This window comes from Vombatus ursinus, unplaced genomic scaffold, assembly GCF_900497805.2.
Source record: "Vombatus ursinus unplaced genomic scaffold, bare-nosed wombat genome assembly UNPS02014841.1, whole genome shotgun sequence".
NCBI classification, from domain to species: domain Eukaryota; kingdom Metazoa; phylum Chordata; class Mammalia; order Diprotodontia; family Vombatidae; genus Vombatus; species Vombatus ursinus.
The window spans coordinates 15,478,307-15,492,967 of record NW_020954619.1 but is presented as its reverse complement, the minus strand read 5'-3'; the positions used below and the strand labels follow the sequence as shown (position 1 = coordinate 15,492,967).

General features: G+C 34.6%; 1 protein-coding gene across 3 annotated transcripts in view; it reads right to left on the bottom strand.

Annotated features, from left to right (window-relative positions):
* Nucleotides 1–6,060: 6,060 nt before the first annotated feature.
* MKKS (McKusick-Kaufman syndrome) overlaps nucleotides 6,061–14,661 on the bottom strand; it is a 34,681-nt gene continuing 26,080 nt past the window's right edge. For all 3 annotated transcript variants that reach the window (XM_027840447.1, XM_027840446.1, XM_027840448.1), the window contains 3 exons: nucleotides 13,488–13,663; nucleotides 12,356–12,466; nucleotides 6,061–6,771 (listed from right to left, as the gene is read on the bottom strand). In XM_027840447.1, coding sequence (XP_027696248.1) covers nucleotides 6,334–6,771; nucleotides 12,356–12,466; nucleotides 13,488–13,663 — 725 coding nt within the window. In that variant the 3' untranslated portion in view covers nucleotides 6,061–6,333. The remainder of the gene's footprint in view (nucleotides 6,772–12,355; nucleotides 12,467–13,487; nucleotides 13,664–14,661) is intronic.

Here is a 14,661-nt window from a genome sequence, read left to right as displayed (position 1 = left end):
GTAGGTGCAAAAAATGAGCTGGGGATTGTTTAGAACTATTCAGAGTTTCTTATACGAAAAAATAAAAAAAAGTTTCCTGTTCTGTGGTCACAGGGTCATAAGATCATAAATTTAAGGCTGGAAGGAGCCTTAAGAGGTCTTCTAGTACAACTCCCTCATCTTTCAGAGAATGAAATTGGGTGCCACAGAGATTAAGTGAGTTGCCCAAGATTATACAGGTGCTTTGAAACCAGGTCTTTTGACTCCAATGTCAGTATTCTTTCCCCTGTACCACAACAAATATCTTGATCATATTATCATGACCTAAAATCCCGACATCTACCTTGAATATATTAAATTCCTTTCAAAAAGGATCTGTGCTAATACTAGGAATAAAGAAATTGTAATATTTCAAATATGAGCTTTTCTAATACACAAAGTTTTCAGAGTAGAAATACCAAATTAATCTTAATTTTGCCTTTACTATATTAAACTTATGGAAACTATTTCATTTACTGAATTAATTTACAGTGGTAGGTGAACTACATATCCAGTTTCATTAATGTTTATAAAAAGGGGCCTTATTGGCAATTTTTTCTTTTCAAAGAAGTTCAGACTGGCAAACTGTAGACTGAATCCAGGGGAAAGCAATGGCTTTCTGAAGTACCTTCGAACAGATTTATTTTTGTAGCAAGTGGAAAAACAAAAGAAAACCAAATGCAATGTTTTCTACTTCACTGAAAATAAAAGCAATACTTATTTAAGAGCAGTACTCATGAAATGTCACATTATTATATTTAAATGGCAAGCTGTTATTAACAAGAAAAATACTATTCACAGTGGATGTTACAGGGTCATCATTAACTGAAGCAATAGTAGTATTCTTTGTGTCTTTTCAAATATACAGCTTGATTTGGCCTGGCTATTTCTCATCTTTTCTCAGCTTGCTTGATATATCCTAGGATGAAGAACTTAAACAGAAGAAACAAACAATTCCATGTATTTGGAAACTCCAAATCACTGCTTCAAACCTATTCCAGAAACACAGCCTCTAAACATAATAAAGCCAGTGTTTTGAAATTAAATAACAATGAAGAGAAGACCTTTAAAATAAATAAATACTTTCACATTTCTAATTTACCTTAAATGCTAACTTGAGGAACAGAAGACACTACCAATTGTGATACTTTGGCTCATAAATTAAAAATGTTGATTTACTTGGTTGTCTGAAATAAAAATTCTGTGTCAGAGAACAATCTGTAAAATGTTTCAGGTTTAATTACAAGTTTTGAAATAAGTTACACAGGAAAGTCTCATTACTTAGATCAACAATGCACTACTTCATAATGCATGCAAACATAAAGAAAACATGGGAAGCCAAATTAATCCACATGAATAACTCAGTTTTATTTTGTAGTAAAAAATATTAAAAAAAAAATAAACAAAACATCTTCTCTTATGCTGACCAGGACAAAAGCAAAAGGAGAATCTGAAAGGACTAGAATTTATATTTTAAAAATATTTTGCCCATGTACAAAAGTTCAAAGAAAAAAGTTCAAAGACTAAGATTTCTATTATTCAGACTATAGTTTTCTGCAAAGATTACATCACATAATAAGAATGGTATATATAACAAACTCATTAGTGGAATATAAAGGAATATAAAACAATTTTGCTGATAATTCTGCAAGGTGATAGAAATTTCAGTTTTATTAAATACAAAAAGGTCCTTGAATTTGACAACTGACCTTTTTCAAGGTTTTAATACTATTATAAAATGAAGATAGAAACATATTGGAGTTACTCATTCCTGTGTTACACACATAAAATACATAGACTACAGCACAAAAATTAAAAACAGTGGCTTTGTACAAGGTTTTGAAATGCCATTAAGGACAAGTTGTAATCAGTTTGCTTACAAAAATCCACCCCCCTCCCTACTTTTCTTTTAACTAAAAAAAAAAAAAAAAAAAACGGTACTCACTTGAAACCATCCATTTGAATTTATTGTGTTCATAAATTTCTCTGACGGATACATGTAAAGTGTAGTGTAGCATACTAATCTTTTTTTTTAGTTGGATGAATCATTCAGAGAGAATTCATAAACAACCCAATTACATTTAGTGCTCAGGAGAATAGCAAGATTATGACCACTTTAACCTAAATTCCTAATCCCATAAGATGACTTCAAAGTTAAATTAATGGCTCAACATATTTGTCTCTTTCAAGCAGAATTCCACAACTTTGAGGTTTTGCTTTAACCATATTTTTAAAATCAGATTTCCTTCATCATTTCCATGATCATTTCTTTGGACTTAGAAAAAGCAACAAAGGAATCATTTTTTACTTTAAGTATTAAGACTCAGTTAATACATTTCAATAAGCAAAGAAAACACAATAAAAAGGTGAGTACCTGCAGTTTTCCTCAATCTACCTAACAGATAAAACAGGTGAAAAGTATTAGGTAATAAAAGGCAAAATAAAGTAAAAGTTATCAGCACTGCTAAAAAAATATAAGAATTATAGGTTTCACATACTTACTGTATCCTCTCTGTAAGCTTTATGAAAGACTAACAATCTTTAGTTGCAACAATGTGACATCCAAAGGAGATAGCAACACAGGTTTGAAATGACTTGACAGTAAAATCTGACACTGGGAAATTCTATAAAACCTGAGAATATTTCTCTTTTGGTGAGGATCTAACATATAAGAAAGGGAATCCATATGTGTATCCATAGGGCGAGATAGTATAAGCTTTAAAAAATTGTCAAATCCATTAGATAACAACATTTGTAGTTGGCCTGGAGTGGGAAATCAATAGCAATGCAAAACCTTCATTTTGCAAAGAAAATACCATTTTCTGCTTGTGTATATAAACTGTTTTGAAAGGATTCTAATCTAAGAACTTTCCAGGATATTTTAGATCATTATTTGTGCCAAATACAAAGATACTAACACAAAAAATAAGACTTAAAAAATAAGACCTGAAGGAAGCATACTACACATTTAAGTGTGAATTTAACAATTTTGAAAATTATTGTTTTAACACTTCTTTAATTCAGTTATATTAAAAATAATGTTATGCCTCTTTAAAAATATATTTGTTCCTTTAACATACCAAGAGGAAATAAGTCTACTCAAGATGCATTCTTAATTTAATAGTACACCATAAATGTTTTCTCTTCCCTTCAAAACCCTAAATGAAAAAAGTTTGCTAGATCCAATATGAAAATATAAGCTAATTGTAATCTTTCTTCTTAAACACTGCATCCAGGGCCATCTCCAGTCATCCTGATCTACATCTTGCCTTTGGACCTAGATGACTCTGGAGGAGGAAGCGAGGCTGGTGACTTTGCGCAGACCTGCCTCACTTAAACTCAATTCACTTGCAAGTCATGACATCACCTTCCTGATGTGATGGTATTCTTTGAAAACAATGACAAACAATGAGGTTTAGACACTACTGAGTTTGGAAGATGTGGTGTAGAGGAAAGAATATAAATGAATTATGGAATAACATAGGCAGTAAATGGAAATTTTTAATTACTTGAAAAAATTCCCCAAGATATCAGATGTTTAAAATAATCCCTTTTCACTGGGGCTAGAGATAAGCATATTTTGACAGCTGAAATACTGTTCTGTATGAGATGTTTAGTCTCCTTGACGATTTCTCCACAGATTGTATTTATCTGAAATGATTAGCTTAACTAATTGGACTCCCCCCAAGGAACTACAATGATTATGTAACCATATTTTATACATAATACTCTCTAATGATAATATCAATGTGTCATTAACTTTAAGAATTCTCCAAAGAACAGTTCTTTTTTCCCCTAAGATTACTAAAGATGATAGCATTTGTGATGTTTTAGGTAGTGTGCATCATATTTATTAAGTCTTGTATTTTTTTTCCCTACTTTGTGGAGCAGTATTATCTTGATTATATAAATTAAATGAACCTAAGGGTAATCTGATAACAAATGATTTTAGCAATGGACAATTTAAGCATATGGGTGGATATGGGTGGGGGGGAAGCATGACTTCCTCAAATGGCTAACAATTTATCTAGTCCAACATGAAAAGATTCTTTATTACAAATCACAAGTGGAAATATTGGATGAATATAGTATAAACATACTCTGCACAAGACTATCTTGACTAATGTAATTTTTATTTATTGTGACTAATCACAATAAAATTATGACTAAATTCCACCATGAAATCATGAAGTTTCTTTGTAGTATTGTTCAGCTGGTGGCAATAATTTATAAGATTGCTCTTTGGAATTAACTGCCCTCTGTAATACTGTTTTATCCAACACTGTGTAGTCTAAGAGCCAGTTTAGGACATTAGGTTGGGCATATGCCTGTAAAAAATGGTGATTTTAATTTATTTCAGAGACCCCAGAGGCTGTTGCTATATCCTACCAGCTTTTGATGAATAAGATTTCAGTCTCAGTAGGCCTTCCTTTGGCTCAATGATTGGAATGCTGTCTCTAATGCTATCATAGCCTCCTTAGTACATTGTTCAATAGTATGTTGTAACTTTCTGGTTTTCTCTTGTCTTTTGTTCTCTTATTCCTTGCTTGTAGAAATCAAGTTTTCTTGTCTTCATATCTGATATTCCTTGTCATCCAATATCCAGTCCTTAATTTCACTACCATTCACCTTAAAACCTAGTTTTAAGGAAGGCAATCGTTATTTGCCCCTGGGAATTCCCTGGAGCTTGTTAATGGCAACAGAATATTGGGCAAAATGGACTGCAGCATGGTAATTCATTTTTTTTAAAATTACATTAATACTTTTTCTAAAAGTGATCCCAAGATGCCTTGCCTCTACGCAGGGTGTTTGAGAAACACAAAATTTGTGGGGGAAAGAGCATTGTTGCTTTATTTCCACTTTGAAGTTCATCTTCATCGGGAGGACAGAGAAGATGCAAAGATAAGCTGTCAAGCACTAAAATGTTCTTTAGTGGGAGTTTTTTCACTTGTGACAAAGAACCTCAAAGAACCACTTTTTGGAAAACTATTTCCCCTCCTTTCTCTTTTAACTTTTGATAGTAAAAGGGGCAAAACTTTAGAGAAGCATTTGTGAAACCTCTAAGCTTAGCTAATTTTTCAATAAACATGATGGCAATTTGTGGAGATCAAAAGCATTTCTGTGAGTACTTTTATTCTCTCTTTACTCTGTTTGTGGCCCAAAGCCAATTTTTTTTTGAGTTATGGAATCTGGGAAGGAAGCATTTTAAAATTCAATCCCATTTATTCACAACTAGGAATTTGATCTTTAAATTTTTGTGAACACAAACACTTGACCAAGATTATGAAATGTTTCCCTATACTTTAATATATCACAGATGAAAACAGATCATTTCTTCTAACTATTCAGTGGATTCAGTGTTCTTCTTCCACCTGGCACTCAACTGTTGACAACTCCCTTTTCTTACATTCTTTGTGAAATATCAGCACTTCTGTTTGGACTCCAGGTCCTATAATCAAAGTTTCTTTATATTAAAACTATTCACCAATTTTTTCATATATTCTTTTACACTATAATTTTTAACTTATTTATGATCCTTTCTCAAGTCCCACAGGAAGGTCAATTTTCTATTTCCTTCCTGTGTTTCTGTCATTGTTTCAGTCATTCCTCCCACTCTAAATCCTAAGGCATTAAAAAAAAAATTGTTTCACCTGAAGTTAATCTTTGAGTGACTGCACACAACTACTCTTTCCAACATCTGCTCATCATTACAGATTTTCCAAGAAGTGAAAATTGTGATATAAAACAGCTATGTAGTCAAGTATGATCTTGCATTAAAGTTACCACCTCCATGTACTTATTCTCAGCTAACTGATATCTGAACAACAGACTACTCAGTGTGGACAGATTTCATATTTTTTAGATTGGATAAGAATATCATTGCTTGGGGTAAATTTAATATTTTAAATGTACAGAATTAGTAATACATGATGCATATCTGTAATACTCATGTCAAAACTGAAATGAGAAAAAAGCAATGCTTTTTTTAATTTCACATTTATTGAAAGATAAATCTAAATAATGAAATAATGAAATGTTCAGAAAAAAGTAAAATATTGTACAGTAGCCACTAACTTTACATAGTTATTAAAGTACCTTTAACAATACTTTATAGGCTTACTGTTAGGTAAATACCTCCACTTAAGTTATAATTTTGTTCACTTTAAATGTCCAAGTCAAATGAGTTCATAAAATGTACATAAAAGGGTAAAAAAAAAATCAAGCTTTTGAGAGTGACTATTTATGTTCAATAATTTTTCTACTTCAGCCTTTTTTCACATAAACATACTTTTCAAAATGCACTTGAAATTCAGATCAGTTTTTATCTTCAATGATGTATGACAGATCTAAAATCAAACTGGCCGTCTCCACAGCAACTTGTAGGCCATGAAGCTTTGCAGTAAAACAGTCCAAAGTCAGATGGCCTGTGGAGTTTGTGGCTTGCTGGACAGAAGAGTTTAGTGGAGCAAAAGAATGAATGTCTTGTAAGAGGCACCAGTTTAGTTCTTCCTGGTTACCATAGAGTCCACAACCACATTTTGAAACCAAATCTTGCCATTTCACATTTGAGGGAAAATCTGGTTGAATTGACCAAAAGTGTCCATACTTCCTATCAGTAAGAATTTTACCTTTATCATGCTCTAGAGAGCAAGCAACAGACTGCAGTGCATTGCAAAATGCATTAGTAACTATTTTATATTCTGTTTGGGTACAGTCATTGACTTTGAGAATGCATTCTGGAACATTGATACCCTGAAACGAAATAAAGGCATTGCAACGAGATACATGCAGTTAAATAACTTTTAAAAGATTGACCAGTCTTGTAATTTTTTTCAAAAACTGTTGAGTATTTCTGTTGAAAAGCTCAATAAAGTAACTTTTGCTATCAATTAACCCAATTGGCTGGAATACATTACTAAGAGAATTGTGTGGGTCAGGCTATAACAGTTTTGTTCCATGGTAATGAAACCCATGTAGCACATAACTGTGGTCAGCCATCTCATGCACTGATCACTAGCTAGGGTCCTGAATGCAAGAGTGGAGATGGATTAGTGAAGATTTATCACTGTCACTGGACAAAAACAAAATTCACTTATCCTTGCCAAAAGTGGTATCTTCACAGAAAAAGGACAGCATGTCATAATAATATGTTTTTGAGATATATGATAAAATTCCAGAAGGGTAATGTGAATGTTTTTGCACTGATAAATACTTTTAAGTAAGTGCAATGATTTACCCAAAACTGAACCCCCAAGACTTTATAGTTTAAAAGTAAAAATTGAGGGGCATATTTGCAGAAAACAATTCTGGGAGACAAGAATGCCTGGGTTCAAGTCCTACCTCTGACACATATTTGCTGAGTGACCCTGGGCAAATCACTTACTTGCTTATTGCTCTAGGCAACTCTTTAAGACTACAAGTTGTAGAAAAAGTGCTGACATGCATTGGTATGAAGTGCTTTCTCACCTGGAAGCTCCTTATATCAATGAAATCATAGGTCCAGTTCCTATCCCTATCCCTATTTAATTTTCACTTTAATTCTTAAATTATTTTTTGCCACATGCATAAAGAAGAAATCTGAGTTGAACAGGTGGCAAAATTTTAAAAATATTCAGGGATCAATTTTCAAGGAAAGATTCCTAAAAGAATGGAAAATATCTTGAAAGTTAATTACCACCAAAAACAGTAACAACCAAGATTTTGTAATCTTTATGAGTGTGGTCTGTACACATTTCAAAGGTATACCTGAAAATATGAAAAGGGATGAGCAAGCCATAGGTTATTGCTATAGTAAACCATATCTTCACAGTAATACAATTGATTTAGTAATACAGAGAATATCAGATGCCTCTATGCTTACTGTTCTAGTGCCCTAAACATTACATAAGTTTTTTCATTGATATTTAGAGTCATACATTTTCAGACATAGCCAACATGTGGTACTGTGTTGTATGACTCTGTTTATTTGTTACAAAGGATGTATGTGTGTTCATTTTTCATTTTTTTTGGGGGGGGGGGAGTAGTGATAGTGATACCAAAAAAGGAAGAAAACAAGAAGTGTGTCAACAAATCATTAAAAGTGGAAACTAAAGAGGGCAGGAGGATGTTCAGAAAGAGAAAAAGAAAAACAGGGCCATGTTAGAACTACCACATTATATCTGAATTATATAAAAACAAAACAAAACAAAACAAAACAAAAAGCATGGCACAAAAACCAAACTGTACATAACAGAGGTTCATAGTTTAATGTGCAATTTCCTTTTTTGTTTCTCTTTGCATATTAAAATGTTTGCTGATATTTTAAAATTCATAATAAGATTATTTTTTTAAAAATTTAAAAAGAGATTTAGTCTCTCATAAGACATCAGCCTAGCAACCCAGAGAGGGAAAAGCCAAATGGATGAAAAATCCATGTTGCCCAGATTATGACATGCAGGTGGTTGAGTCAGGCCATCCTTCTGTAGAGCTGGGAAAAATATACAGATGGAAAATGACCAGGTTCCAGAATTAAAAATAAATTAATTAAGATGGATTAAATTTGGGAGGCTGAATAGAGTTTTCAAATACCTCAAACTGTTCACTGACATTAAAAAACACATATTTTAAATACTAATATTTTTCTGGTGATGTTATATGGCTATAGTTCCTAGATTGCAATGATCTTAAATGAATCAAATGGCAGGAGATCCAAAAGGCAATGAAAAGGGAAAGAGAGGAGGCTGCAACAACATATTATGCCACTTATTACAAGCAAGTTGTTGATGAAATATATTAAGGACACACATAATTAGGAAAGAGAAGTGAGCTGGTCATACACTGAGAACAGGGGTAAGGGGTAACAGATGGATAGCCCAAGTATTGCCATGGTATCCACGGAATGTAAAAAGATGTAGAAAAAGGCATCAAATAGATGCTCCTTGGAAAATTTATGGATGAAAATGAACAATAAATACACAGGATAAAAAGGTATGGATGCATCTACACCAGTGGAAGAAAGCATCCACAGTGATAATATGGTCCTGAATTTTTAAAAATACATGCTAACAAAGACAGACAAGAATGAATTAATGGAAATGAAGGATTTATTGAGTGCCTACTATATGCGTAGCAATGTGCTAAGTGCTAGAGATAGAAATAGATAAATCAAACACTCCCTGGTCTCCAGGAGCCTGAATTCTGATGGAGGAAGGTAGAGCTGGATCATGAAATGAAAGAGCTTACAAATTTTAATGATTTAAGAGAGAATATAACGGAAGCAGAGGAGAGGTTTAGGGGAAAGGCTAAGAGAGACATGAGGGACAGATCACTTTTAGATGGAGAAGTGTGATTCCCAGTCACATGAACACCAACTTCTGGACTTGGAAGGGATTGTAGAGGCCTTCTGGTCTATACGCTCGTGAACAAGGGAAAACACCTCACACATGGTTACCTAACCGTTACCTGAAGGTCTTTTTCTGATTTCCACATGTGGCACAATATCTTTTCTCCAAAAAGCTACCATTGACTAATCTTATTTGAATATTGTTGTTTCAAACACATCAGATTTCACTCGGTATGTTAATTTATATTCATTTTATACTTTGTTGGTAAAAATTCTTATAGTTTTTTATATTTTCTCCATCAGATTGGGAATTTAAAGATTCATGACTTTAATATTTTCCCCTCCCTCTAAAACATCTCATGGATATCTCTGCACACAGTAGTCTCTCAAGAAATATTATGGCTGACCTAAGATTGAATAGCAGACATAGAGGAAACATCTGAATTCTCCTGGATCCATTTCGAAATGAATAGCATAGATATCCCTTAAATTAGATAATCATATAACTCTTAACATTGTCAAGGATTTTGTTTCTTGGTTAATTAGATATTTTGGTTAACAGTTATGTGTATCACTTATATTACCAATGTTTAAGGAATCATAATAAAAGAACATATATGTAATATTAACTATACTGAGATTCAAAAGATGTTTCATTATCTTATGACATCTCACTAAGCATGTGTTTTTGAACCTAGTATAAACTCTATAAATAAAAGTTTGTTAAATTTAACTGTACTGTACATGTGCAGAATTATTAAAGAATTTCAGTTCATAGTATTTAGAACTTACATCTAGTAAAACCAACATTATCTGGAAGTGTGGGAGATGAAATCTTCTAAAAGGGCTAAACTGCTGGGGATGATACTTTGATATACTGATGCTAGATGTGATGCGGGAACTTAAATGCCCCAAACTTCCTCTGTTGAGCACCTTCCCTTTGACAACATATTGCCTTAAATCTTTCACCCACTCCAATCCGTCCTACCCCACTACCAAAATGACTTTCATTAAGTTTAGATCTGACCAAACTCTTCTGCTCAGACTTCCTAGGACATCTAGGATAAAATAAATACTACTCTGTTTAGCCTTTAAAGCCCATCACAACCTGAGTCCAACCTCTCTTTCCAACCTCGTTGTACACTACTCCTCACTCCATCTTCTACAACCCTGCTTTTGAGTAGCTCTCTTCCATATCTCAGAGGCACTCCTTCTGCACCATCTGTCACCCCATAGCATCCCTTTCTTCAAGATGCAGCTCAAGCACCAACTTTTGCAGGAAGCTTCTCATGCTCTGTTCCACTACCAATGCCCTCCTACCCAAACAACCTTGTACTTTAATGATTTTGTGCTTGCTTATATTTATTTACTCTATAGTTATTCTGTCTATATTTATATATGTGCTTATTATCTTCCCCATTGGAATGTAAGGTCATTGAGAAGGGACTGTTTCATTCTTTGTACAGATATCCCAAGGACCTGGCACATAGTAGGTGCATAATAAATACTTGCTGAATAATTTTTTTAAAAAAGCAATATAAATTTACACAAATTGAGTGGCAAAATTATATATCATAAAAAGTTTCTAAACAATGTCTCATAATTAATGATTGTAATTTTAGGTACTTGGCAAAGTATTAACAAAATCTATTTAGCAGTTTTTGGTAATGCTGGATCCCAAGGACACCTCCAACACCGCTGCACATACACTGACGCAGCTGAAAGGCCAAAGGATTTACAGATTCTGATGTTGGGTTCACTATAGGAATTGGCCCAGTATAGTCAAGGTCTTCTGGCTCTCTCTGCCCTTCAGGGTTCCAAGGGGTCTGGGGAGTAGTGTCTATTTTCCCTACTGCTAGGCAGTTGAGCCCCTATCAGCTGTGTCTTCCCCATTTGTGTAAGTCAGTTATTAATTCCATAGTTCTATTTAATCACTTAATATCCATTAGCTTTTACAAAATGAAATTTCCTTCAAAGATCTATACATTTGCAAGTGTATAAGCATTTCCGCCAGCACTAGGTGGCATGCTCTCCTTTATACCACTTTGGTCTCTGGGAGAAGATTAATTGATTCTTGTTCACTGAAAACGCAATTGGAATCACCTCAGTTAAGTGTTACCTTGGGGAATAGGGGCCACAGAAGCTGTTGTGGCAACCAGATGAATAGCTGCAATGTGGCACAGAGTCATCCTAGACAGGCTACACGGTATGATGGAGAAAAACACTGGAACTGAAGTGACTTACTGACCCAGGTTTGTGACTTACAACATATGACCTTGGTCAAATGACCTTGCCTCCCTGAGCCTTGTTTTCTTCATCTGTAAGAGGGCTAGACTACAGGATCTCTGAGGTCTCTTCAAGTTCTAAATCTATGACTTATGAATTAGATATCAGCACTAAATGTGTAGGGACTTAATAATCACTTTTTTATTTTAAATGGATTTGTGAAATGTCCATAACAGGCCATAGTATCTCTTCTTTGCTTCCCTGGTATTATCTATTGAGGCAGCAAGATATATTGAATCATAGAATACTGGAAAAGAGTTAGGAAGACTTGTGTTCAAATTCTGATGTGGACCTGGATAAGTCATTTAATTTCTCGGGGCTTAAGATTTTTCACCTGTAAAATGAGGGGCTAGGACATAATGTCCTCCAAGATCCTCACATTCTAAATCTATGATCCTATGATCCAATCTAACCACCACAATGAAAAAACTAGGTTTCAGAAAAGCTCAGGGATTTGTTCAAAGTCACAAAAGGAGGATGCAGAAGGTGGGATTCAAATCTTAAAACTCCCAAGACAATGTTCTTCCTACAATAGTATGTGTTTAAAGGGGCTTGTTGTATGGACACCCCACTGAAGTGATTTGGTTATTTACTAAAAAGGAGAACTGTGTACGGTAATCCAGCTAATTGAGAAACTCATGAGGGGGCTGAAATTGAACCTACAATCTAAAAAAGGTAAAGCTAGCATGGCTGTGGTGAATCTCACAAGATGCGTTAAGGCTCACTTACCGTATGTCTTATAAAGGAGGCCAAGTGAGTTTCAGTGCAGCCACCTCCCAGCAAAGCCAAAGGTTGCCTGATTGTTAACTGTAAGATATGCTGCGCTGTTTGACATGCAAGCTGAAAAACAGAAATGTATCCACCAAGGTCAGAAGTTGCTATCACTCCCAAAAAGGGGAAAAAAAGAAACCCAAACCAAAAAACTTTGAAAGGAACACGTGACAGACTCACTTATCCAACGGTAATTTTCAAGGGACAAGAGTAAGTGTTGGCATGGTTCAAATGCCAACTGAAATGGTTTTGGCCAACAAATAACAGAAGCTGCTAACATGTGCTTGAGGGCACTAGAATACTCATCTCTTTCTTGACAGATAACACGGTACAGTAGAAAGGGACCTGTTCTTGGAGTCAAGAGGTCTGAGTTTGAATCCTGTCTCTCATGCTGAATACGTGTGTTAGTACAGACAAGTCATTCGTAGGCTCTGAGACTCAGTTTCCTCTTCCGTAAAGTGAGAATAATACTTGTACTACCTACTTCAAAAGGTTATTGTGGGGCAAGTACTGTGTAATTTTTAAATAGTTTTTTAAATGTCAGTTATTATTATATACAAACAGGCTTCAAACAGGATGGTTTCAAAAAGTTTTGAAACCAAAGTATTAGTGATACTTCTGTAGCTGGACTAGACTCTTCTGGACAACAGTACTCTACAGAAAATATCGATCAGATTCCTTTTGAGAAGATACAGTCACAACCTTGAAGAAGGCAGAGGAATAAAGACTGGATCTGTGTTTTCATTGGCATAGGGAACCCCTGAATGAGGAACCTCTTGCTACCAATGCAGAGCAGCATCTTCTCTACAAATTATCATCTTTAGAGAATAGGTGACACATAGCTAGTATGTATCAGAGGCAGGATTTGAATTGAGGACCCCTTGGCTCTAAGGCCAGTTCTCTATCCACTTCACTAGACTAATCTTCAGTAACCTTGTGATAACAAAGAAAATTAAAGCCTCATGCAAAACAATGACACTGATAACATTGTGAAGAACAATTCATCTAAGGATAAAAACACCATAGTGCCCATCTTATTTCCCTATTTAAATTCTATGCTTAGATGGGGAATTCAAGACTCTTGACTCACCTTCAGTTCATTCCACGCAGTCTCATTTCTGTTACAGAGAAGCAAACTGCAGACAGTTGAATCATTAGGAATTAAGTGAAAGTAGTGTTTTGAACCAAAGTTTGTGGAGCACAAATCCTTCACGTATCCATAACTTGTAGGTGAGATTAAACTCAGGGAACCAATAGTTTGTGCACCTATTCAACAAAACATATTAAATTGAGAACATTTTTCTCACAAATGAGCTAAACATGAAGCTGCCTTTATAAAAGATACAACTATACTAACACTTTATGTATTTGTTTAAAGGGAAAGTGGGGAAGGAAGTACCACTGTGAATTAAGTCTGAATTATATACTATTATAAAAGAATGCAATTTTATTTGTTATATTTATTAAGAATGCTGTAGAAAGGATTCATGATTTTGGTGGACATTGGATTGGATGGCCTCACATAAGTAAAAGTAGGCTAATAAATTGTTGATAAAATGAGTTCCTTTGGGGATCTGAGTTTGATGACTGATTTTACTGAGAGAGATTTTTAATAGGGACAAGGCAGAGAGGCATAGAAGAAAAGGGATGGATTTAGAATCAGAAGTCTTGGTTCAAATATCAGCTTTGTTACTTGCTTTCTCTGTGACCTTGAACAAGTAATTTCCACTCTTTGGGCTTCAAATTCCTCACCTGTAAAATGATGGGGTTGTATTAGGTGACTTCTGGACTTTCCAGGTATAAATCTATGATTCTGTGTTTCTCTCAGGTTCTTGTTTGAGTTATGACTTTTACTTTCAATTAGCTCACCTGGTTGGAGCATGGTGTTCATGGAGCTTTTGGGGGGCAATTAGTTTTGTCCCATTCCATGGCCATACTATGTATATATTATAATTTTTCTTAGTAATCTTTTTTTTTTGTTTTGTTTTGTTTTTAGGCAATTGGGGTTAAGTGACTTGCCCAGGGTCACACAGCTTGTAAGTGTCAAGTGTTTGGTCTGAGGCCGGATTTGAACTCAGGTCCTCCTGACTTCAGGGCCAGTACTGTATCCACTGCGCCACTACCTGCCCCCAGTAATCTTTTTTTTTAAAGTTATTCATTGGACAGTAGTAAGCTTCAGTTCAACTCCATCCAAAGAAGATAAAAAGACAAAAATGAAAACAGTTCCTAACTCAAGGAGCATACATTCTACTGGAAAGATACAA